At 43.8% G+C, this 25,266-nt stretch overlaps 1 protein-coding gene across 3 annotated transcripts in view; it reads right to left on the bottom strand.

Annotated features, from left to right (window-relative positions):
- CHEK2 (checkpoint kinase 2) overlaps positions 1-25,266 on the bottom strand; it is a 230,996-nt gene that overhangs the window by 40,563 nt on the left and 165,167 nt on the right. For all 3 annotated transcript variants that reach the window (XM_069214672.1, XM_069214673.1, XM_069214674.1), the window contains 2 exons: positions 24,941-25,104; positions 19,661-19,776 (listed from right to left, as the gene is read on the bottom strand). In XM_069214672.1, the coding sequence (XP_069070773.1) occupies positions 19,661-19,776; positions 24,941-25,104 (280 nt within the window). The remainder of the gene's footprint in view (positions 1-19,660; positions 19,777-24,940; positions 25,105-25,266) is intronic.

The raw sequence follows: 25,266 nt of genomic DNA, 5'->3' as shown, positions 1-25,266 counted from the left end.
ACTGATCTATCGACCGGATCAAAAAAGGAGAACAAAACCCTCTAATAAAAGGGTCTGCTATGTGCTCCTAACAAATAAGTAAAATCTTTTATAAACCTCATCATCACGGGTCAATTGAACAAGGATGTTGGCTCGGTAAACGTAAAAAAGCCAAAAATGATGACACCCTTTAATGGTGCTCACAGCAAGTCCTTGCTGGGCCAGGGATAAAACAAATAATACATGGGACAGCTTCTGAGAGATATTCTGATATGGGTTGAAAGTACATTGGGTCAAAAAGGAACACTAGGACACCATCTCGTTGGCCAATCAGGAAAACTAACCCGTTTGATGTTATTTATTGCTAACCTTGGAAGATGTATCTCTTCCTTTCCCCTAGAGGGTAATTTTGTGCCACTAAGGACACATTAAAGAGGCTTTGAGTGGTTAGTGGAATGGTACAGGACTGGGAAGTTTGTTGTCCCTGGTGGGTGTTGACTGCTAAATCCTCACCCTCACCCCGTAAGGACTGGAAAACTGTAGCAAAGGTGGTGAGCTTCGGTGTGGGACACATGACAACCCTCTGGAGTTTCAAGAAGGGAAGACCCTAGGTTACATAGGGACCTGGGTAATTAATGTTTCAAAGAGACAGGGGTCCATACAGGTTTAGAAAATAAAACTCCGGTAACACTCATATTTAGCACCAGTAAAAAGTAATATTAACTATAAAATAAATAAATATACATTAACATCCAGAATAGTAGACAGTAAGAAAAACAAGATGTGCTTTTGTGCTCAAACAAAAAAGTGAAATAAGTTAATTGAAAGTGAACAGCACTACAGCCCAGCAGATTTCCAATATTTAGAAATCAAAATCTGGGAAATTGGCAGTCCATTTCTAACCTATATACATATACCATGTCATCGAACAAAATCTCCCTACTCAGTTAAGGCATCTCCTTTGTTCCAAATGAGCGGACATAATTAACTCCAGACTGAAATGTTTTCGAAAAATGTTTGCACTGAGCATTTTTTTCTAAATATCTATCTACTCCTAAATCTAACAACACTGGCTTACACCCACCATCCACCTTGCCTCCTTCCATTAACAACCTCCCCTAAGATACCCATACTTTTGAGAAACTTGTCCAGAAATACATTTTTAACATGGAACAACAACAGGTATATAACCCATACAATATCTCTTTGGAGACAGAATTGCTCCCCACACACTTAAATACAACAGAGATTTAATAATTAAGTCTGCTGACAGAGGAAGAGGGATATTACTCCAAGACATGAAGGATTACAAAAATTAAATTTAAAGACAATTATCAAATTCTGAACATTATGTCCAACTCGTGTCACATCCAACAAAAGGACAATAAATAATTCTTATCACTAATAGAGGCAAATCAGAAGGTTTTTGTTTTAAAGTCAGAATGAATTTCTTTCTCTAAACGCGAAAAATACTCGTATTCCTGTAATGTACACATTGCCAAGCATACATATGAAGCACGAGTCACCCCCAGGGAGTCCTATTGTTTCCAGATGCGGCTCTATTCCTGAACAGCTTGAATCGCAATTTACTCTTGAATAATTAAATCCCTTTCACAGTCGCATACTATTGTGGAAGGGATATATTGACAATATCTTTCTCATCTGGCATGGAGAACCAGAATCACTCAATGAACGTCTCAATTGGCTACATTATAACAAATCTGAAATTGCATTCCTGGCATTGATGGCTAAAAATGAGAATGGGGAGTTACATACTACTTTGTATCATAAGAAAATAACACTCTCCTGGCCTATTAAAGTCACCCCACTGAAGTATGCAAGACTCTCTTCGTTATTTCCCATTTCTAAGAATTAGGAGAAACTGCATGAACAACGAAAATTCTTTGTTAGAGCACAAAAGTTATCACAAAAACATATGTCTAAAAGTTAAGCCCAAACTTTTGATCAAAAGATCATTAAAAAGGGAATGATACTGCCCAGGAGACACGCTACTTACCCCAAATCAAAAGAAAGAAAATGAAAAACTTGTCTGCTCCACTACATTTTTGCAGATTTCAAACAAAGTAAAAAATATACTCTTAAACAGTGGAATCTACTGAACACTAGCAACCTTACAATTGAGAGGCTAATCTTTGCATTTCGTAAGAATAAAAACATTAAGGATCATCTTGCCTGGGCAGTACTCCCATATCACAATACCAACCGTATCATCAACCTCTGAGGGCTTCCACTAGTAATTGGACACAATATAGTGTTTGTGCATTCACTGAATCTAAAGAATTATTTCATAAGAAGGTCGAGATCACTCTAAAACAGTTTTCTAATTGTAACACTACCAAAGTGATCTACATCATAAATTCCCATGTGATTTTATATACATTGGTCAAACCACACAAAAGATCTGCATTGGAATAAGCCAATGTAGGAGCCGCTTTCAGGTGTGAGATCATGGCAACACCTCTGGTAGAACATTTCGCACAGTACAAACATACAGAAGATTACCTATGATGCAAGTAATGAAGGTCATAAGCCCACCAAGCAAAGGCGGCAACATTTCCTCTCTTTGAAACAAAGAATAGCTGAAGGTGGATTCTACAGATGGACTGTATGAATACAGGCCTAAATAGACTGGACATCTTTGGTGTAGTGATGCTTTGATTTAAGTATTGATAGCACGACTATCTTAAGTAAATAATGTTAAAAAGGACCACCAAATATATTTTTTAAAACAAACTTATACACAAACTATATGTCGCATGTTAGAAATGGGGTCTCTAGTTGGCAGTGGTTTGCACCCTGTCAAAGTAGAGGGTCTTCACTCTAGTCATGGAGCCACACAGCTAACCCCTGCTCACCCTCTTGGTAGCTTGGCTCAAACAGTCAGACTTATCTCAGAGGCAATTTGTGTACACACACACACACACACACACACACACACACACACACACACACACACACACACACACACACACACACACACACACACACACACACACACACACACACACACACACACACACACACACACACACACACACACACACACACACACAAACTAGAAAAACAGCCAATATTTATCTGAGTAAAACTAGACCAAGATAACAAAAACCCAACATACACAAGCAACAATATCACTTTTAAAAGATTAAATGCAATTGTAGTTCCTTGAAATGAATGAAGTGCGTGACTGAGGCAAAGTAACAGAGATGTGTCAAAGACGATGTGGGCAACTGGGGAGTTGATGCGTTGAAAGAGCAAGAGATGCGTTGGTGCCTTACTGCTGCAGGGAGGTGATGCGCCAGTTCCTTACTGCTAGGCAGGGAGGTGATGTGTCTGTTCCTTACAACCACAGAAGAGGCGATGCGTCCTTTGCGGCACGAAGCATTGGTTCCTTACTGCGGTGTTGAAAAAAAAAAAAAAAGGGAACCCAGGAACAATGCGTCGAAAGTGAAGCTGCAATGCATTGATCTCACAGCGTGCGTCACAGACTCCATTGATACTGTGCTCCAAACTCACACAGCTGCAGTTCTTCTGACGCGCTGCGACGAAAAGCTGGGGCCTGCGAGTAAAACAGTGGCTGTTGTGTCAAGCAAGGACTTCGCTCCAGTGCAGGTTGCAGCACTTCATCTAATTCTTAAGGCAATAAGTTGGTTCAGAATTGACGAAGTGAGTAGACACGTGAATTTTCTCCTTGAAGCACCAAAAACCTCCTTCAAGGGCCCAGACTGAATCTGGCACCACTTGCAGGACAGGGCTCTTCAGCAGAGGATCCCAGGTACTGGCAGATGAAGTCTTTGATGTCCCAGAGACATCTTAACAGGCGGCAAGCTCAACTCAAGCCCTTGCAGAAGCTTGGAAAGACGAATGTAGAAAGCAAAGTCTAGTCCTTTCACTCCCAGGACTGAAGCAGCAGGCCAGCACAACAGAGCAAGAGGCAGAGTGGCATCCCTTCTACAGCATCCAGCTCTTCTTCTTGGCAGAATGTCCTCAGTCAAGAAGTATTCTAACTTTGTGGGGTCAGAGGTCCAGTACTTATAACCATTTCTGTCTTTGAAGTGGGCAAACTTCAAAGAGAAGTCTTTATAGTGCACAAGACTATGTTTATCCCTGCCTTGGCCCCAGACACTCTTCAGGGGGTTGGAGGCTGCTTTGTGTAAGGACAGAAACAGCCCTATTCAGGTGCAAGAGCTCCTCCCACCACCCTAACTCAGCAAGACCCATCAGGATATGCAGAGCACAGCTCAGCAACCTTTGTGTGACCGTATAGAGTTATTTGACAAACAGCCCAACTGTCATGCTGACCTAGACATGTATTCCACAGACAGGCAGAGTCACAGAATGGTTAAACAAGAAAATGTCCACTTTCTGAAAGAGGCATTTCCAAACTAACAGTTTAAAAACCAACTTCACCAAAAGATGTGTTTTTAAATTGTGAGTTCAGAGACCCCAAACTCCATATCTCTATCTGCTCCCAATGAAAAATTACACCTAAAAGATATTTCAAGGCATTCCCCATGTTATCCTGTGGGTGAGATAGGCCTTGCATTAGTGAAAAACAAATTTAGCACGATTTCACTATCAGGACATGTAAAACCATCTAGCACATGTCCTATCTTTTAAATACACTGCACCCTGCCCATGGGGCTGCTTAGGGCCTACTTTAGGAGGGACTTACATTTAGTAAAAGGGAAGGTTTTGGCCTGGCGTCTAGGTGGACTTGCCAGGTCGAAATGGCAGCTTAAAAGTGACCCCACAGACACTGTAGTGGCAAGTATGAGACATGTTTAGAGGGCTACTCATGTGGGTGGCACATCAGTGCTGCAGGCCCACTAGTAGCATTTGATTTACAGGCCCTGGGCACACATGGTACACTATACTAGGGACATACTATTAGATCAAATATGCCAATATGCCAATCATGGATAAACCAATCACCAATACCATTTAGACAGAGAGTACAACACTAGTCGGTAGGAATAAAGGGCCCAGAATCCTAAATCCAGCAAAAATGAAATTCAGCACAGGATCTAAAACAGGAGGTCAGAAGCCAAAAGACAGGGGAAACTACACCAAGAGATAACAGGTCTAACACAGCAGTTCTGCCTATTCCACATACGCATTTTGCCTGGCTTTGAGTAAAAGCTTCAAATTACAGATCATTTTAATCTGTGCCTTTTTATATTCTTGCTTTATCTCTTTTTTTCTACTTTAATCTCATATTTTCTCAGTATATTCAGCCAACTGGGTGCCACTGGGTTCCCCCGCAATGCCTCTTTATACATCTGTCCCTCTCCTACTCCTAATGTGACATCTATTTCTATTTTTTGGGATACATCCCTGATTTCTTGCCTTTCCTTAATGTCAACTCCTCAGGAGATTAACTCCCCCCCCCCCTTATAACAGCAGTTGAACATTCCTATTTTTATGATTGCTCCGGCATCCTGCATCCTCTTACTTCTGGTGTCCTATTCAACAGCATCAATTTGACTTACTCCATGAGCGCCCGCCATACTGCCAGTGCTTGTCAGTTTATACCTTTTGCCTGGACTCTTTAATATTTATTCAGGTATGTTTTTACCGACAAGGTTCCACAATTATGACATTTGGATCCCTCATGTGTGCCCTCTCTAAATGTTTTTTTCAGTCCCATCCTAAAAGTCTTTCTAGCACCAGTAACCAAAAGGATTTCCTTTTGTTGTATTGCCCATCTTCCAGGTACCATATCTAGTCTATAAGCACCATTTTTTCTGCTTTTATAGCGCATTTCTTCTAATTTACAATTCTGCTACAACAGACAACTTTACTACATCTCAGACTGGCATTATAACTTGTCGCATAGCTTTGGCAGTCTGGTAAGCCACCTCCTTGACATCTATTCTGCATACCTTGCAGTTTCTATAATGTTAAATACTACTTTCATGTACAGAATAGTTTATATATGTACTCTCTGCAATTTGTTCATAATGATTTGGGCTTTGGTTTTTGTGACTCATGATATTACAGTTTTTTGCCTTATGATTATATTTTCCACTTTCTATGTGTGTCTCTTCTTTATGTTTATTAATGTAAAACAGTACCATCTCAGGTGTGTATTGACTATTGTCCTGACAATTATCCTATCATTTACAAAGGATCAAAACATCATCAACACCGCATACAGACTGAATTTTGTATTCTAAACATTAGAAATGGGTTGGGCTGTAGTGTGTTACTTGGATTGCGATAAAATGAATACACGTTTAAGTCATGTGTATCATTTTTTGTTTACCTGAGCATAATAGCACATCATGCTTTTCTCACTACCCACTATTCAGGATATTAATGTATATTTCTTTAATTGTTAATATTAATACATATTCCTGGCTCTAACTTTATTAGTGTTACAATAGTCTTATTTTTGAAACACGCAGGGATCCCTCTCTCTTCAAAACCCTGTGGAGAAGCCTCAAGAGGGGTGTAGATATTGGAGGCACTGTCACGTAGCAGTAGAAAGACTCCGGGAATGTGCAGTGGCTTAGCTTTCCTTAAAACGTTCCAACATCAAATTTGCCTCCTCGCCAAACAAGCGATACCTATTGAATGGCATGTCCACTAAAGAAGTTTGCATATCTATAGCATAGCTCTCATCCAAAAATGCCGCCAAAGCACCACACTTCTGCCAACTGCTCTACTCAGGTCAGTGTCCAGTCCAGAATGGATGATATACTTTGCAGAGTTCCTGATCATCCTATTTGAGCTAAATTGGTCAAAACTGCCCAACCAAGTCCCATAATGCATGTGTGCATCACTCCAGCAAACATTGGCTGGTCCCAAGGGCAAGGCTGGCCGAGGACCATAAGTCCCAAGAAGTTTCAACTCTGTCAGGAGTTGTAGGAAAAGAACTGGGGTTCACCGTACTGGTGGAAACTTAAACCTCCAGAATCTCTGGTGTAGGGTGGTGTATCAAAATATCAGTTTAATCTGGCACGAGCCTGTGGAGTCTTGTTGCCTGCCTTTTTACTGGAGGACAAGAACAGGGCTTAGACCAGGTGCCAGTAAGGGTGTCAGTCATGGCTTCACTAAATATAATGGTTCAACAAAATTTATCCTGGTTACAAAACCTCCTTATTATGATGTTTCTGATGTTGATAGGTGGTATCCTTAACCCCTTCGCTGCCAGGCCTTTTCCCTTCCTGTGCTGAGCCTTTTTTTGGCTATTTGGGGCAGTTCACGCTTAGGCCCTCATTACTTTTTCTCCACATAAGCTACCCATGCCAAATTTGCGTCCTTTTTTTCCTCACATCCTAGGGATTCTAGAGGTACCCAGACTTTGTGGGTTCCCCTGAAGGAGACCAAGAAATTAGCCAAAATACAGCGAAAATGTTGTTTTTAAAAAAACAATGGGAAAAAAGGGCTAAAGAAGAAGGCTTGTGGTTTTTTCCCCTGAGAATGGCATCAATAAAAGGTTTGCGGTGGTAAATTCGCCATCTTCCCAGCTTTCAGGAACAGGCAGACTTGAATCGGAAAACCCAATTTTTCAACACAATTCTGACATTTTACTGGGACATACCCCATTTCTACTATTTTTTGTGCTTTCAGCTTCCTTCCAGTTAGAGACAGAAATGGGTGAGAAACCAATGCTGGATCCCAGCAAGCTAAACATTTCCACAAAGTAGACAAAATTCTGAATGCAGCAAGGGGTCATTTGTGTAGATCCTACAAGTGTTTCCTACAGAAAATAACATCTGAAATAAAAGAATATTGAAATTGAGGTGAAAAAAACAGCCATTTTTCTCCATGTTTTACTCTGTAACTTTTTCCTGCGATGTCAGATTTTTGACAGCAATATACCGTTACGTCAGCTGGACTCTTCTGGTTGTGGGGATATATAGGGCTTGTAGGTTCATCAAGAACCCTAGGTACCCAGAGCCAATAAATGAAATGCACCTTGCAATGGGTTTTCATTCTATACCGGGTATACAGCAATTCATTTGCTAAAATATAAAAAATGAAAAATAGGTATCACGAAAACTTTAGTATTTCCAAAATGGCCACAAGATAAGGTGTTGAGAAGCAGTGGTTATTTGCACATCTCTGAATTCCGGGGTGCCCACACTAGCACGTGAATTACAGGGCATTTCTCAAATAGACGTTTTTTACACACTGTCTTACATTTGAAGGACAAAAATGTAGAGAAAGACAAGGGGCAATAACACTTGTTTTGGTATTCTGTGTCCCCCCATGTCTGCCGATAAAAATGGTACCTCACTTGCGTGGGTTTGCCTAGCGCCCGCGACAGGAAAAGCCCCAAAACACAACATGGACACATCACATTTCCACAAAGAAAACAGAGCTGTTTTTCGCAAAGTGGCTAGCTGTGGATTTTGGCCTCTAGCTCAGCCGGCACCTAGGGAAACCTAGCAAACCTGCACAGTTTTGAAAACTAGACACCTAGGGGAATCAAGATGGGGTGACTTGTGGGGCTCTGACCAGGTTCTGATACCCAGAATCCTTTGCAAACCTCAAAATGTGGCCAAAAAAATACCTTTTCCTCTCATTTCGGTGACAGAAAGTTCTGGAATCAGAGAGCAGCCACAAACTTCCTTCCACCCAGCGTTCCCCCAAGTCTCCCAATAAAAATGGTACCTCACTTTTGTGGGTAGGCCTACTGCCTGCGAAAGGAAATGCCCCAAAACACTATCTGGACACATCAAAATTATCAAATACAAAACTACCTGTATTTGCGGGGGGCACCTGCGTTTTTGGTCCTGGGCTCAGCAACCTTCTAGGGAAATCTACCAAACCCAGACATTTCTGAAAACTAGACACCCGAGGGAGTCCAGTGAGGTGTGACTTGCGTGGATCCCCCAATGTTTTCTTACCCAGAATCCTCAGCAAACCTCAAATTTAGCTAAAAAAAAAAAAATCACATTTTTCCCACATTTCTGTGTGGGATCACCGCACTGGTGCACATTTCATACCACCCAGTAACCGCCTAAAATAAATTGCACCCCCCCCCCTCCCCGGTCCCTAGTTGTTTCTGCCCCTCTTGGGGCCAGACTGACCTAACAAAAATCAGCTGATCTGGGTGCATAAATAGTCTAAATACAATGTGCCCCCCAGAGGAGCGACCCTTGGCTAAGGGGTCGCTCCCCACCTCTAAAAAACAAAACAAAAAACATTTTATCATCCTTGGCGCCTAGAGGCTTCCCCGGGGGAAGATCGCCCTAATAACAATAGACCGATCTGCCCTTGGGGGGCAGAATTGGCCTAAAATAAATACTCCCCCCGGGGAGCGACCCTTGCCTACCCCTTCCGGGAATTTGGCGATAAAACAAAAAAACTCCCTGGTGTCTAGTTGTTTCTGCCCCGCTTGGGGGCAGACTGACCTCATAAAAATAGGCCAATCTGCCCCCAATGGGGGCAGAAATGGCCTAAATATAATTTGCCCCCTAGGGAGCGACCTTTGCCTAAGGGGTCGCTCCCCAACTAAAAACAAAAGAAACACAAAAAAAAAAAAAAAAAAAAAGGATCGCTGGCGCCTAGTGGATTCTGCACCCCCCCCAGGGGCAGATATGGCCTAAAATAAATTTGTCCCCCCCCCCCCCCCCCCGGGGAAGCGACCCTTGCCTAAGGGGTCGCTCCCCTTCCGTGAATTTGGCATAAGAAAATAAGTTACTTACCTAAAACTGTAGTTCTCCAGTATTGGAATCTTTCATAGATTCACAGTCTATCAGAGTCATTTTAGGAAAAGGACCAAACTTGAGTATCCACCAATCAGGCGACACCACCCTCTACAATCCTCCTAAGAGAAGCTCCAGCGCATCAGATTTTCCAAGCACAAGTGCGTTAAAGATAGGAAAAGAGAGAGAGAGAAAAAGGTGAAAGTGAGCTTCTCCGGGGAGGTGGGTGGGTAGCATGTGAATCTATAAAAGATTCCAATACTGGAGAACTGCAGTTACAGGTAAGTAACTTATTTTCTTACTCCAGTATTGGAACTTTCATAGATTCACCTGCTTGAATCAGAGTAGAGAGCAGTACTTATGCACATTGTACCATTGTAACCATATATGATACAAAACACGTGCATATATAAAACATAAGTATATACATCTATATAACTATATACATACATATATATATATATATATATATATATATCTATCTATCTATCTCAAGGAATACTTCGAAGAACATATGGTATATGTGAATACTATCATTAATTATGTCCACTTTTCTCTATGTTATACTGTTCTCTTTCTTTTTTCTTTTTTATTCAATCATAACTCTGTAACCGAACATAAGGGATATAAACAATGTGCATACCTGTTCTAGGATGGAGGGATGGAAAGGAAATGGCTCACCTTCATCTGAAGAGATTCCCGAGAACTGCTTGACCCACTGCTACCTTTCCCTGAGATAGAGATTCCAAGCAGTAGTGCTTTGTGAATGTATGACATCTCTTCCATGTTGCTGCCCTACAAATGTCCTGTAGGGAAACTGCCGCGAACAGCGCTGCTGACGAAGAGACTGCCCTCGTAGAATGAGCATGTACAGAAGAGTGCAGAGGTTTACCCCCTGCTTGATGGCAAAAACGAATGGCTGAGGCGATCCATCTGAAAATACTCTGCTTGGAGAGTGGTTGGCCTTTTCTAGGTGCACTGTATGCTACGAATAGCTGATTAGAGCATGGAAAAGATTTAGTTCTGTCCAAATAGAATTGAACACATCCTTTAACGTCTAAGGAGTGTAATGCTCTCTCTGCCGGAGTAGAAGGATGAGGAAAAAAGGATTTGAAGACTAAAGGCTCATTGATGTGAAAGTCTGAAGGAACCTTCGGGATGAAATGCGGATTAGTACGCAGTCTGTCTCGTTTAAACTGTAAGAACGGCTCTTGAATAGAGAGGGCCTGCACTTCGCTGACACGTCTGGCTGATGTGAGAGCCACCAATAAAGCAACCTTCCACGAAAGGAATTTGAGAGAGGCATGATGGATTGGCTCAAATGGATGCTTCATCAGCTGCGCTAAGACAATATTTAGGTTCCACAAAGGAGGTGGTGGTCTGAATGGAGGGAAAACCCTGAAAAGACCTTTCAAAAACCTCTTGATCAGACAAGAGGAATAGAACGAGGGTGAAGCATCCGAACTTCTGTATGCTGCTATTGCCGCTAGATGTACTTTAATGGAAGAATGTGCCAGGACTGCTTGCGCTAACTGCAATAAGTACAGCAATATTTGCTCTGGCGGTGAAGATAGTGGGTCAACCTGCCGCTGATGACACCAGACACAAAATCATTTCCATTTGCAAGAATAAGCCTTATTAGTGCTATCCGCTCTAGCTTTAGACAAGATATCCCTACACTCCTGTGGAATATTCAGATGTGCGAACTCCCTGTCCCCAGGAGCCATGCTGACAAACGCATCGACTGCGGATCCGGGTGCCATACTTGCCCTTTGTTCATTGTTAACAATTGTGGAAACGGTTTCAGCGGAATGTGAGGCTTGATTGACAGAAGAAGTTCCGCAAACCAGTGTTGACGCGGCCAATACGGAGCTATTAATATCAGAGTGCACGGCTCTGCCTTCATCTTTGTGAGGACTCTTGGGATCGATGGAATTGGAGGAAAGGCGTAAGCAAAGATGTCTGACCAGACTATCGAAAACGCATTCCCCCAAGATCCCTTTTGGTGATGCCAACTTGCGAAGAACTGGCATTTGGTGTTGTCTTTGTTGGCAAACAGGTCTATTGTTGGTGTTCCCCACTGGGAAAAGATGTAGTCCACTATCGACTGGTCCAGCTCCCACTCGTGGCAGCTTGATTTTTGCCTGCTGAGTGCATCCGCTGTCTTGTTCTCTATTCCCGGCAAATGCACAGCTGAGTGTGTGATGTCTTGCTGCGAGGCCCAATTCCAAATTCTCTGAAGAGAGTGAGAGATCTTGTGTCTCCTTGTTTGTTGAGGTTATGCATCGTAGTGGTGTTGTCTGTTCTTATTACTACGTGCGATCCTGAGATTTTCGGGAGAAAAGCCTGTAAACGAGGTACACTGCTTTGAGCTCTAGCCAATTGATATGCATCGCTGTCAATTGCGGTGGCCACTTGCCACTTACTTGAAGATCCTGTAGCACAGCTTCCCAGCCTTCCAGAGATGCGTCCGTTGTGATGGTCCACGGAACCGGATGATGTAGGAACGAAAGGCCTATTGATAGATGATGCCTTTGAGACCACCATGTCAATGCTCCGAGTATTGCTGTGGTTATGTGTATCTGATCTTCGAAGCTTCCCGAAACCTGGAGCCATTGACGATTTATTTGCTCCTGTAACGGGCTCATCTTTAGTCGGCATAGAGGAACTAGAGGTATGCATGATGACATCATGCCCAAAAGAGACTTGAACAGGCGGACAGAAACACAGCTTCTTTTTGTATAGATCTTCTTAGTGTCAGTAACCTTTGTTGCCTGTCTAATGTGGGACACGCCAAGGTGGATTGCGTGTACAGGTTTGCCCCTAAAAAGGTGATACTGTGTGCTGGCAGAGGTTTGGACTTCTCCCAGTTGATGGTCAGTCCCAGATTGGTTAATAAGGAAACGCACTTTCTTGTTGATCTGCGCGCTCCTGCGTAGTTATTTGCTTTTATCAGCCAATCGTCTAAATATGCAAAAATTCAGTGTTTTCTCCTTCTGAGGAAGGCTGCGATTGGTGCTATACATTTGGTAAATATCCTGGGAACTGATTTTAGGCCGAAGGGAAGGATACTAATTTGAAAATGGCTGCTGGCTACGGTGAATCTCAGGTATTTTCTGTGGGTAGGGTGGATGGGAATGTAGAAGTATGCGTCTTTCAGGTCTAGTGTAGACATGAAATCTCCCTGGTTGAGCGCAGGAGGACATCTTGTAGGCTGATCATACGGAATGATTGCTTTTTTAAGTAGGTATTCAGATCCCGTAAGTCGAGGATCAGCCTCCAATCTTTCCACTTTTTCGAATGAGGAAGAACCTGGAATAAACTCCTCTTCCCTGCTGTGCTTGAGGTACCTTCTCTGTAGCTCCTTTGAGAAACATTTTGTTGATCTCTTTCTTGAGTTGTTGTGGGTATCTTGAAGGAGTCCTGCGAGGAGGACTGCAGGGAGGCAGTTGGGCGAATTCTAGAGTGTGGCCCCATTTCACTAACTGGAGGATACACTTGTCTGATATGATGACTTGCCATTGTTTGAGGAATAGGGATATCCTTCCGCCTAACACCAAAGGAGGAGCGTTGGATGTAGCCGGCGTCTCGGATGCATCAGGCTCTCTGAGCCGAGTCTTTAGCCGGGCGAATTGAGCGTCCTCTACCACCAGATCTACCATAAGCTGGTTGCGGCGGCTGCCTCTGGGGGTAGTTCTGACGGTACTGTTGAGAAGAGGAAGGATAAGTGGAATATCTGTACTGTTGATATCCTCCTCTATAAGAAGGTTAGCCACGCCCTCTAGCTCGAAAGGAGGGCTTTCGATATTGTAGGGTCCCTAATGACCTTGCCGTGTCTGTGTCCGACTTAATGGATTGTAAAGCCTCATCGATGTGTTTTCCAAATAACGCCTGGCCATCAAAAGGTAAGTTCAAAATCTTATTCTGCACCTCAGGCCGGAATGAGGTAGCCTTTAGCCAACCTTGTCTTCTAAGAACAGCTGCCACTGTGAGCTGTCGAAATGCAGTGGTTGCTATGTCCATTGCACAGTCAATAAGTTCTGCTGACGTGCGTTGACCCTCTTGCAAAGTCTTGTTTGCGTCTGATTTTGCATCCTCCGGCAACTGGCTAATATGTGGGGCAATGTCTGCCCACAGCTGCCTGTCAAACCTAGCCAATACAGCTAATGAGTTTGCAGCTCTTACCACTAGGCTAGCCATAGAGGAAAACCTTTTTCCGATGTCATTTAATCGCCTACCCTCTTTGTCTGGGGGTGCGGAAATCTGGGCAGAAGGATTTTTGGACTTCATCTGTGCCGCTTGAACCACCACTGAGTCCGGATGTGGATGTGCAGTTAGACATGCTGGTACATCGTCCGGTGCCCTGTGTTTTTTGTCTAAACATGGCAGTACTGCTGTGACTGTAGCAGGATTGTGCAAGACCTTTAGACCTTCTTCCCACAGATAGTTAACCAGCGGAATAGAGCGCACAGATTTTTGGAAAGGCTCTTTTAAAGTCGTAGAGAAAACAGTATATTTGTTTAGATGGCATTGGAAAAGTGAAACGCTTGGCAGCTCTTTCTAGGAGATTGTGAAATCCTCAGATGTCGTCTGGTGGGGACTCCACCTTTGATTGAGAAGGAGAAGGAGGAGCAGGGATGATGTATTCATCCCACTCAGAATGAGTGTCCAGGAGCTCCCTTTCTTCATGATCCCACTCTGACATGTCCATATCCTGAGGCAGCGTCATATCCGGAGTAGCCACGTTCGTGTGAGGTAAAGAAGTTGGTCTCTGGCGTGGAGTGGTAACCCCAGAGACGGGCGATGGAGGAGGTTCCTCCCCTTGAGGAGGAAAACGCCTGCTGTAATCAGCTAACATTGCTCTGAGGTCAGACAATAAGGAGGATGGAATATATGCCCCTTGTTGGTATTGTTGTTCTTCTCCATAAAATTGAGGGTCATAGGATTCATCATACTTATCCTCTTCTTGAGACTTCACGTTCAATTGGGATGGACTATGGGCTGCTCCGAATGGCCCTTCGTTGTCCGAGTCTTCATCTCCCTCTAACAGGTGTACTGGAATAAGGGAGGTCACCTTACTAGGTGAGGTATGTTTTGGGGTCAGTTTTTCCTGAGTTTTGTGATGTTTTTCCCTCGTCGGCGGCGCATACATGGCCTTCGTCGTCGGCGGTGTCGTAGACGCTGAACGCATGGAGATCTTGATGGAAGAGAGCCTCACCGACGAGTCTACCTTCGACGAGGTCGTTGACGACGGTAGAGCTGATACTGTCATAAGTGCTGTCGACGATGATGATGATGATGTGTAGACGTTCATCGACGATGACGTCGTCGATGTAGTTCTCGTCGACGGTGGGGTACTTGTCGACGGTGGAAATGTAGAAGTCGTCGTCGGAAAAAACACTCACCAACGGTCTCGTCGACGATTAATCTGTCTTCGACGGTGCTTTTTTCGCAGAAACAGAGGATGGTTTCTTGAAAGGCACAGATGGAGGGACAGAGGATTTTTTATGCCTCTCTGAACTGCAAGCATGACCTCTCTCCCCTTTGCTGGAAGATTTCTGAGGTGAAGAAGATGGGCTGCGGTCCTTGTAAGATCCTGAAGCAGTCTTTTTGTGGGCTTTCCTTGAGTGTTGGGAGGGAGATCTTGTGTCTGATCTCACCCTCTTTGATGACCTTTTAGATGTTGAAGAGTCATCACTCTCAGAGTCAGAAACTGGATTTTCCCTGTATTTTAGTTTCTGCAGCCATATCAATAATCTGCCTTCCCTATCCTTTAGAGTCTTAGAGGAAAAGGTATGACAAACCTTAGAGTCCTTGGCTGAATGGTCTGGATAGAGGCAGTAAATGCAATCGTGGTGAGGGTCTTCAGAATGAAGTCTTTTCTTTCCACAAGTTTTGCAATTCCTGAAAAGACCCTTCTTCTCCTTATCAGACATGTTGAAGATGGTTTTCCAATCAGGTCAGATACGTTTTTCTGAGAGAAAATGTGTTGAAAAGGTGTGAATAAAGAGCAGAGCTCTGAGGAGACTCCCTAGCACGACGTGCGGTAGAAAATCTGAGGTGCTGGAGCTTCTCTAAGGAGGATTCTAGAGGGTGGTGTCGCCTGATTGGTGGATACTCAAATTTGGTCCTTTTCCTAAAATGACTCTGATAGACTGTTAAAGTGAAGAGGCCTAGGGCCTTTTTGTTAATATATTTTAACACTACTTGTGTAATTTATACCGGGGGCTCCCATCTCAACGACGGGGAATGATTCAAGCATGTGAATCTATGAAAGTTCCAATACTGGAGTAAAAAAACAAAAAAACTCCCTGGTGTCTAGTGGTTTCTGCCCCCCTTGGGGGCAGACTGGCCTCATAAAAATAGGCCAACCTGCACCCAAGGGGGGCAGAAATGTCCTAAACATAATTCGCCCCCTAGGGAGCGACCCTTGCAAAGGGGTCGCTCCCCAACTAAAAACAAAAGAAACACACACAAAAAAACATATATCCCTGGTGCCTAGTAGATCGGCCTATTGTCTGCCCCCAGGGGGGGCAGAAAAGGCCTTGAAAAATATTGCTCCCCTCATGCCAGTTTCCCTTGAAAAATAAATCCCTGGTGTCTAGTGGGCATTTCAAAAGCCGGATTGCTTTACAATCAGGCTTTTGAAATGCTCTGAGAGACTTCAAAGGGAAGCAAATTCCTTTCCTTCCCTTTGAAGCCTCTCAGGCCCCCACCGCATAATCGGTAGAGAAATACTTTGCATTTCTCTTCCGATCGTGCTGGAAGCTGAGCTTCCAGCACGATAGGGAAGTGGCCTCTACATCATCAGATGTCACTGGGGGGGTCGGGGTGGAAGGGGAAGGGCTTCCCCTTCCATCCCTGCCTTAGGTGGGTGGGAGGGTTCCCCATGGAGGGAGCGTTAGCGCTCCCTCCTGGCTCCAGGCTGAGGATGTAATGGTTACGTCCTCGGCACAGGAGCACTGTGACGCAGGACGTAAGCATTACATCCGCTGCACAGAAGCGGTTAAGTCTGAAACTCCTGCTGTAGGTGTGACTAAAAAAAGAAAGGAAGTACTCTCAAGTGGGTGCTCAAGTGGGGGATGGAGCCCAAACCAGTATCCAGGGAGGTGTCCAACCCAGTAAAATCTTGCAGGTCCAGATATCAATTATCATCATAATGTTCGGTAAAATAATCCCCTTCATCAAGCTCGCTGGTTCTGATTAGAGTCCGAACCAAAAGGGTGCAGGTGCATGGCGTCAAGACAAAGTCATAATTCAGTCGGAGTCGGAATGAATTGGGACCTGGTGTGTTAGTGTGGCTCGCAGTTGGAGAGGATGATAGGAACAAAGTTGTCCTCCGTCACGGATGGTGCCAGCATTGAGGTCACAGGGACCAGCATGGATTTTGAGCCTGGAATGGAAGTCAGCTTGATGGTTGGAGAGGACCCAGAGGACAGTGTTGAGTGCAGACCAGTTCGCAGAATTCCAACTAGGGCGTTCTGATGATCCTTGGTGCTCAAAGTCACGCCACAGGGAACAGGAAGGGTGGCGAAAATTGACCACCTGACCTCTCTGAAGGCCTCAATATGCTGTGATGTCGCAGTTGGACCTGGAAATTGGGGGTGCATTAGAATAAATTGCAGAATTACCTCTTCAGCAAGGAACAGAGAGAAGGTCTGTGAGGCATTCTGCTGTCCTTATGACTTTAAGTTGAGAGTACCAGGACTAGACAAATCCCACCAGGTCGTCTTCTGCTTTGATTTCGACTTACCAGAAGACAAAGCTCAATGACAACCTAGCACCGGAACATATTTGAGAGTGGGAAAAGGTCTGAGCCTTCTACTTCAAGGTGGAGTTGGACTTCCAAACCTCCTTTTAGTGTTAGACAATATGCAACTTTCTGTTCCCAGATCACCTCTAGCTTCACAAGAGCACGTTTTGGAGTCACAAGAGTACACTCCTGGAACCACTTGGAGTTGTGCGCTGAACCCAAACACCACAGGCAGACCTCATGTAGATCTGTCACAGACATCTGTTTAAGAGATTCCCTACTAGGCTTAAACCCTGTAGTTTAGAAGGGACATGGTTTCTTTGCAAACTTGAAGAAATAATTTTGAAGAAATAAACTTGTCAACTGACTAGGGCAAAGATGCAATTGAGCTCTGGATCCATGTATGAAGGCACAGAAATAAAGGAACTGACATCAGCATACAGAGGTGGCGCTTATATCCAGCTCTGCTCTTCAGTTCCAGGGCGGAACAAAGTCAGTGCAGAGCGTATGATGTCATCTACTGGCATGCGGGAGCAATGCTGTTTACATCTTCTAGATCCAGTATGGTGTATGGGGATATATTTTTTTATTTTTTTTATTTTATGCATTTATAAAGCACTCAGCTACCCTAAGGCATCCCAGCACTAAAAGTGAAGCGCTGAAGGCGCCAATGCAGGGACCAGGTACAGGTAGAATTAATGGGGAAAGAGCAATGCCTTAAGTAATTTCCTAAAGCGAGGCTTACTGTCCATACATCTCAACTCTGTAGGTTCTAAGCACGAAAATTATTTTCCGCCTGATCTGGATCTATGAAATCGGGGTACCTTCATTAGGTGATCCGAGACGGATCTTAGGGTTCTAGTGGGAGAGTAGGGAACTAGCAGTGAACTGATCTTTTGGAGGCCTTTGGAATTAAGCCCTTTAGGTGCCAAGCATAATGTTTTGGATTTTATTCCAGTCAATCTGGAGCCAGTGTAGGGAGGCCACTGCCTTCTTTACTGAGGCAGGTCTCGGGAGCTTAAAGAGAGATCTAGCGGTCGCATTCTGCACCAACTGAAGTCTTTTGATATCGTATTTAGTCGAGCCTAGTTACAATGAGTTGCCATAACCCAACCATGATAAGACCAGATATTGAACCACCATTCTTTCACTTGAAATTGGGATTAGATTCAAGATTTTACATACGGTTCTGAGAACACTAAAACAAGCAGCAGAGAGCTTGCTGACCTGTTTGTCCATGGACAGCGATTTAGCCGGACACATATCGAGGCTTTTTATTGGAGAAGAAGGGACAGGTGGATTGCCCAGGCATTATAGCCAGCTAATCGAAGATTGAGCGTCAGGCCTGTTCCCTAGAATCATAAGATCAGTTTTTTTCACCATTCAATTTCAAGCGACAGTTTGCCATCCAGCTGGCTACTCTTTGTAAACAAAGGGCTAGGTGTGGAATCGCAGATGATTTCCCAGGGGCCATGGATATCATTAAGTGAGTATTGTCAGCATAGTAAATTAGTGATAATCCAAGCTCCTGCACAATATCCACTAAAGGGTGCATGTATAGATTAAAAAGCGTGGGGCTAAGGGCAGAGCCCTGTGGGACACCACATTTCAAAGACAGGACATCGGAGAAGCAGGCCTTCACACTAATTTGGAAGGTTCTGTCCTTCAAAAATGAGGTCGCCCACCTGAGTGGAAGATTCTGCTATCAGGTCTCTCTCAGTCTGTCAGTGAGAATCTAATGATCCACTGTGTCAAAAGCTGTGCTTAGATCCAGCAAAATAATTGCAGCAGTTCCTCCCTGGTCTAGCATGGCTTTACGTTCCTAGGTTACGGCTAGGGGGGCTGTTTCTGTGTTATAATGGGCAAGGAAACATATATGAGTGGAATGCAGCCACCGATTTTCTTCCATGACTAAAGAGGAAAAAAACACTAAAGTTAAAAAACTTGCAATTAGAAGTATCCACGAGAACTGTGTTTTTCCTGGCAAGGACTGCTGTGGTGTACATGCCTGCAAACGCCTGTACCGGACAGGTAAAAATCAGTGGACTTTGCATCAATGGTTCGGAAGAGGAGGATGGGGGTCACTTGACAGTGGCTCCGTCTTTGGGAAAAATCCCTCAACCCCTTTGTAAATCAGGGAGAGAATAGGAAAGGTGGCCAATTTCTACCAGCTTTCCCATTCCTGCCCATCTATAAAAGAGTCCGTTAATATTTAAAACAAGACAAAAATAACAGTGCGCTATACCCGTGCTTGAAACGTGCTCCCAAGCTGCTTGAATGAATCTGTACTGCCCAAGGGTGATTTGATCTTTCAGTGGGATTTCAGAATCTTGCTCAGTGAATGGTGGATAACCACTCAGGCTGTGATGGGAAAACAAAAAGAGAATTTATAACAGCAATACCAAACCGTATTAAATCAGGAAAACAATACAAAGATCAATCTAGAGATGAAATTTAATTAAGAAAAGAAAAAAGCTCCAAGACATAGAAGATTGTTATTGTTTACTTTTACAACTATTAAGTTGTTTCTTTCCACCAACACAGTATTTATCTTTCTCAGACATTTATTGACAGCAACGATGAATATTACAGCATCTTCATACATTTTTCCTCCAGTTACCAATGGATGTTATGCTTGTTACTTTCTTCTAGTTTAAATGAAACAACTGGAAAGAGCTGTCAAGAGAATAGGATTAAGGCCACCACCATGCAATAACTTGCATTCTTTGTGTTTACAAAGTTGGTAAAGCCACACTTTTAAATGACTTCGTGTATAGGTTTTACCGGGAATACAACCGTAGATTACAGTATGTGGGATTTACTAGTACTTTTACCATATCTTTGAGATACACAACATCTCATTAACACCCTCATATTATTGCCGGATTTCCCACAGATGAAGTTTAAAAGTGATCCCCCATGTCATGCGGTGAAGCAGTAGCAAGTTTTAGAATACATATTACATCTTGTAGAAGGTTGTGCATTTAGATTCATCTGGAAAGCCATTAGTCTTGTACAAAAGGTCAATATCATCAAAGTACAAAATGGCTGCGGAATTTTGTTATGTCTACTCTAAAGCCATCTCCCAAAAGTAACGTGGGAGTAATCCATCACCTAGTAGGACGGGAAACTCCTTAAATAAAGTCATGGCTTAAAACAGAGCTCAACATAAGCTAAACAAGCTGAAGGATACCACAGTGAGGAACAACCAGCAGACTGAGATTAAAAAATAACAGGGAGAAAGTCACAAGTATGGACGAAGTAGATTTATATCTACAATGATAGGTGGAGGAAAAAAGAAGCATGTGAAGTATAACACAGAAAGGCTGCCGTATATGAGGTACATCCATGTCTGTTACTGGGCACACATGCCTCTATTAAACAACACTGGAAAGTGAGTAAGGTGACAATGTTCAGGAAAATCCCTTAGTTAGGTGAGGCTTTTTCTGTTGGATTTTGCCAATTAACAATCATTTTCAAGCCCTATGAATGGGTAAAGCAAATTAAATAATAGACTCCTCCCAGTCTAGTGGGGGTCAGTGAGGCAAATATTGTTGCTGGGTCCTGGGGCTCTAACCCCGAAGTGGATGGAGTTTCAATGAGCCGAAGGGTTCACAGCATGGACCAATTTTGGCCTACATCCAAAACCTTTTCTTGTAGAACTGTCTGAGTTCGTATCTGAATTTATGATAACCTGGTTGCAAACTCACAGCGGGTTACATATTAGTCTAGAGATGGGGATTCAATCAGTGGAAGATTCTTGTGTAGGTGCATTAGAGCAGCAGGCCAGATCACCCTAATGAAGAAATGCTTTCTCCCACACCATTTTTTTGATCGCGCTCATGATCTCAGATTGGATAAATAATGGACTAGAAGACAATGGAGAATGAAAAATGTCCTAGCTATCGTAAGAGAAAGTTTCAATTCTTTTAAGGACACTGAGGCAAGGATTATGCTTCACCTTGTTCGCTTTATTTTAACAGCAGCCAAGCAAATAACAATCAAAACTTTCTTTCCCATAAGCACCTGGGAAAATGTTAACAGTTAAGTAAAAACATTATTGGCCAATCAACAGTCTGTCAAACTATAATAGTCTGTTGCCCCTTCCTCTCTCTTCGTGCAACCGAACTGGACTAGGCACTTCTTCAATCCTGTTTGGACCCAATCGATCGTAACAAAAACAAACACAAGCCAATGACCCAGTGAACCGTCACTTACTGAACGTGACACAAGGATATTTTTAATGCAAACGTCAACACACACACACACACACAAAAAAACAGTACAAAGATGCCACCCTTTACGATGATGCAGAACAGCTGGGGGGGTATGAAGGCGTGTCGTACCGAGCAGGTTATTCATTGCGTCAGTGTCCTTAATGGAATTGAAACTTTCCATTACAATAGCTAGGAAATTTTTCATTCTATGTCAGGACTGGAGGCGAGGATTATTCTAGTTTAAAGCTTCCCCACCACCAATGACGCCATGTTAAGAACTGGCTTGAAGTAAAACCTCTTAGAGGTACAGTTCAAAGGCCAATCTGCTGCACTCAGAATGTCCTCTAGTCGATTGCCAAGAGAACGCCTTTGAGGCCATGGCCTTGGTATAAATGCCAGCCTCTTCTATTACACATCAAACCTACCCAGCGATGGTCTGGGAGGAAACAGCGTGAACAGGCTTCCAAAGGGCAATCAGCAGCTGTCTCGGATATCTGCCATCACAGCCTCATAACTCTTGATAGACCAGACCACACAAGTTCGGGGAATGTGGAAAGGAAGGATAAGAGACCACAAGAGAATTCCATTACGTTCTTCCGCAGATATGAAATCTTACCCCTTCATGAGTAATGTAATGCCGAGAGCCCAGACGTCCAACACCCTCCTGCAAGATACCAGACACAGTAGGGTGGGCCAGTTTAGGTGAAAGTACTTTCCAAGAAAGGTACCTATTGGCCTGCCAGGATAGGAAGAGGTTGAGAACCCTATTAACATCCCACAATGCAGAGTACCTGAGTTCTGGAGAAAGAGATAAACAAATGCCACACATGAATTTCCGGAGCAGGGGATGTGCTCCCACTGGATGATCACCGCCTGTCCTGCAGAGACTGCAGACCTGAAGGTTTTTATTGATCACTAAGCCAGGACCTTAGAGGCCAGAAAATTTAGGGTATGGACAACATCGGCCCCCACCCGATCCAGGTGTCACCGGTGACACCAACCCAGCCATCGAGACCATGTTGATCAATCGCGTTTAATGGTGCTGTCTGACCAAGCCTTGGTGAGGAGGGACGCAGCCTGCTTCGAAAATCCCAGGACTTTCCAACGTTCTGGGTAATCTTATAAGAGATAGAGGCTCTGCCTGCACTAGAGGATGGTGACTCCCGGTGAGATTCCAAAGAAGATCTGGACAGAGGGGTAGAGGGACTGAAAAATCCCAAGAAAGTTCCAGTAGAACTGGATACCAGGCTTGTGATTTCCAGATCGGCGTTATTAGCACTAGGTCTGCTTCCCGCCTCTGCACCTGAACCGAGATGTGTGATATCATGGCGCATGGGGAAACTCATATCCCCATTCCAGTCCTGTAGAAACGCATCTGTGGTGGCCACCCAGGGATCCGGCCTCCAACTGAAGTAGCGGGGAAGTCGATGGTCCAGCATCGATGCAAAGAGATTCACCCAGAACGGGCCCCACACAGGGCTTGAATAGCGCATAAGAGGAGTGGGTGCTTCCAGGGACTCCTGTCCCTCAAGTGTCTGGAGTGCAAATCGGCGACCTGATTGGTGGAGAGAGGGGGGGGGAGGGGGCGAGCCTGGAGGTATTTGGAGGGGAGGGGAACGGGGTCTCGCACAGTTTCCTTCATACTGCATGAGGCGCTGCTCAAGGGGGGCCACCGTCTGCCTGACTGCAGACCAAATAGAAGCATCCATGATTCTACAGAAATTGTCATTGATGGGGAGGTAGGTTACCAATTCCTTCTCACTGTACGTCTCTTCTGTGTCACTCATGGTGCTAAGAGCGAGTATAGGGGTCATTCTGTGCAGTATAGTACTTACTGGGGAGAAACCAGTGTAGTATATTGAACCTGGGAACCCAGGTAGGTATAGAGGGAGGTGAGGTAGGTGGGGGACTTGCAGCCTAATATGCAGGCAGCTCGCTGGCTGCTACCAGGGAGATTCCCCGTGACACCACAATCACACCTGCACATTTAACTGGCCAAGTTATGGCCTGGGCTGGTGTCAGGAAGCAGCATGAATGCTACAAAAAAAAAAAAAACTCAGATCCCTGAGGGGCGCCTCACTCCAGGCGTGATGGGGTAGACAACTGAACTGGATGCCAGGTCGGCCGCACAGTTTTTTGGTTTGTAATGCGTGCCGGGTGGGGATCGCTCCAAAGAGGGCGAGAGGTGGAGCTAAGTGAGCGGTGGCCTCTACTGGTTGGAGGACCCCACCCCAACGGCCCGAAAAGCGCCAAGACAAGTCAAAATGGGAGCAGCCGCATAGGAGCAACAAGCGTTCCCGTGGCCGTGTAGCACACAGAAGGCAAACAGTATGAAAAGGCAATAAACATGCATTTACTCACACATTGTTTTTTTGCCTGGTTGCTGTTAAAATAAAGAGAAGAAGGTGAAGTGTAATCCTCACCTCTGGGCCTGACATAGAAATTCAAAGAGCATATGTTCAGTCATTTTAAGAGTATGTCACAATCAGGCTTCCTGATTTGGTATATTCCCAATTTCTGGATTCTCTACAGAAATGAATCAGCTTTATGGTTACCATTAATGTTAACAAGTCAATTCTGCAATGACAAACAGTGGACAGACAATTTGGATTTTTACTTATGAGTATAAGCATTTAGATGCATTCGTCTATTTTAGCCCAGAGTATCTGTGCCGCAACTTCTTTGTTTCAGCTTAGTGCACTTGATGTTTTATTCAGTAACAAAACACAAGCCGCAAGGACGTTAGGCCTCAGTGCGCAACACCTCCAGGTTGGGATGAATGATCCTGACAACTGAAAACCTAGTCCTGCTAAAGTAGTTATGGAAATAAATGGTTTAAGCACTAATGTCATTTGTAAATAAAATAATATACAACTTAACAATCTTGGGAAGAAATTAAAAATATAGTTTGAAAGATAACTATATTTTTAATTTCTTGCCAAGATTATTATATAGTGAATGAAACCAATATGGTGCTTGATAAAATGAAGTGTGTAACCTGTAAATCTGGACAATATTAAAGACTACATTGGTGCAGCTAGGTCGTTTTAGGAGAGGGAATTCTAATAATACAGCTGGGCCTGGGCGATTGTGACAACAGTTTTACTAAAGGGGTGACCTTTAAAGGAACCCCCTGCAACTAAATACCTAACCAAAGAATCATACCGCTGAGGTTCAAACGGAGGTCTTTTAATAGAGTAGAAAAGGCATCTGCAAGGACAACTACAACACTAAGACAGAGACGGAGGTTCCGGATAATAATTCTCTCCACTCCTCCTTGACAGCACATAAATCAACCTTTGTCTTACCATACAAACAGAATAACCCCTAAACTCCAGCAATCCACTGCATTGCTATACCCGGCGGTGCCAGCGGTGGTTAATATTTCAGGAGCCAGGTAGGTTGGAGTGCCACACAACGTCCTCATGAGAGACGTTTCACCCAGAATCTTGGACTGGCCAAAATCTGTAATCTGTAATAAAGCAATGCAAAACTACATGAAGTTATTGCTACATTAGCATAGAACTAGTCTTTTTTTTTTAATGTAAAAACAAAAGAAGCACTTTGATGCAAACATGTGTCCATTTTGTGGAATTTCATAAGAAATAGCAAGAGCAGCACACGAGATGAAAAA

This window comes from Pleurodeles waltl, chromosome 11 (genome assembly GCF_031143425.1).
Source record: "Pleurodeles waltl isolate 20211129_DDA chromosome 11, aPleWal1.hap1.20221129, whole genome shotgun sequence".
NCBI lineage: Eukaryota > Metazoa > Chordata > Amphibia > Caudata > Salamandridae > Pleurodeles > Pleurodeles waltl.
Note: the sequence above shows the minus strand (reverse complement) of the source record. Positions and strands in the feature narration are given on the sequence as shown.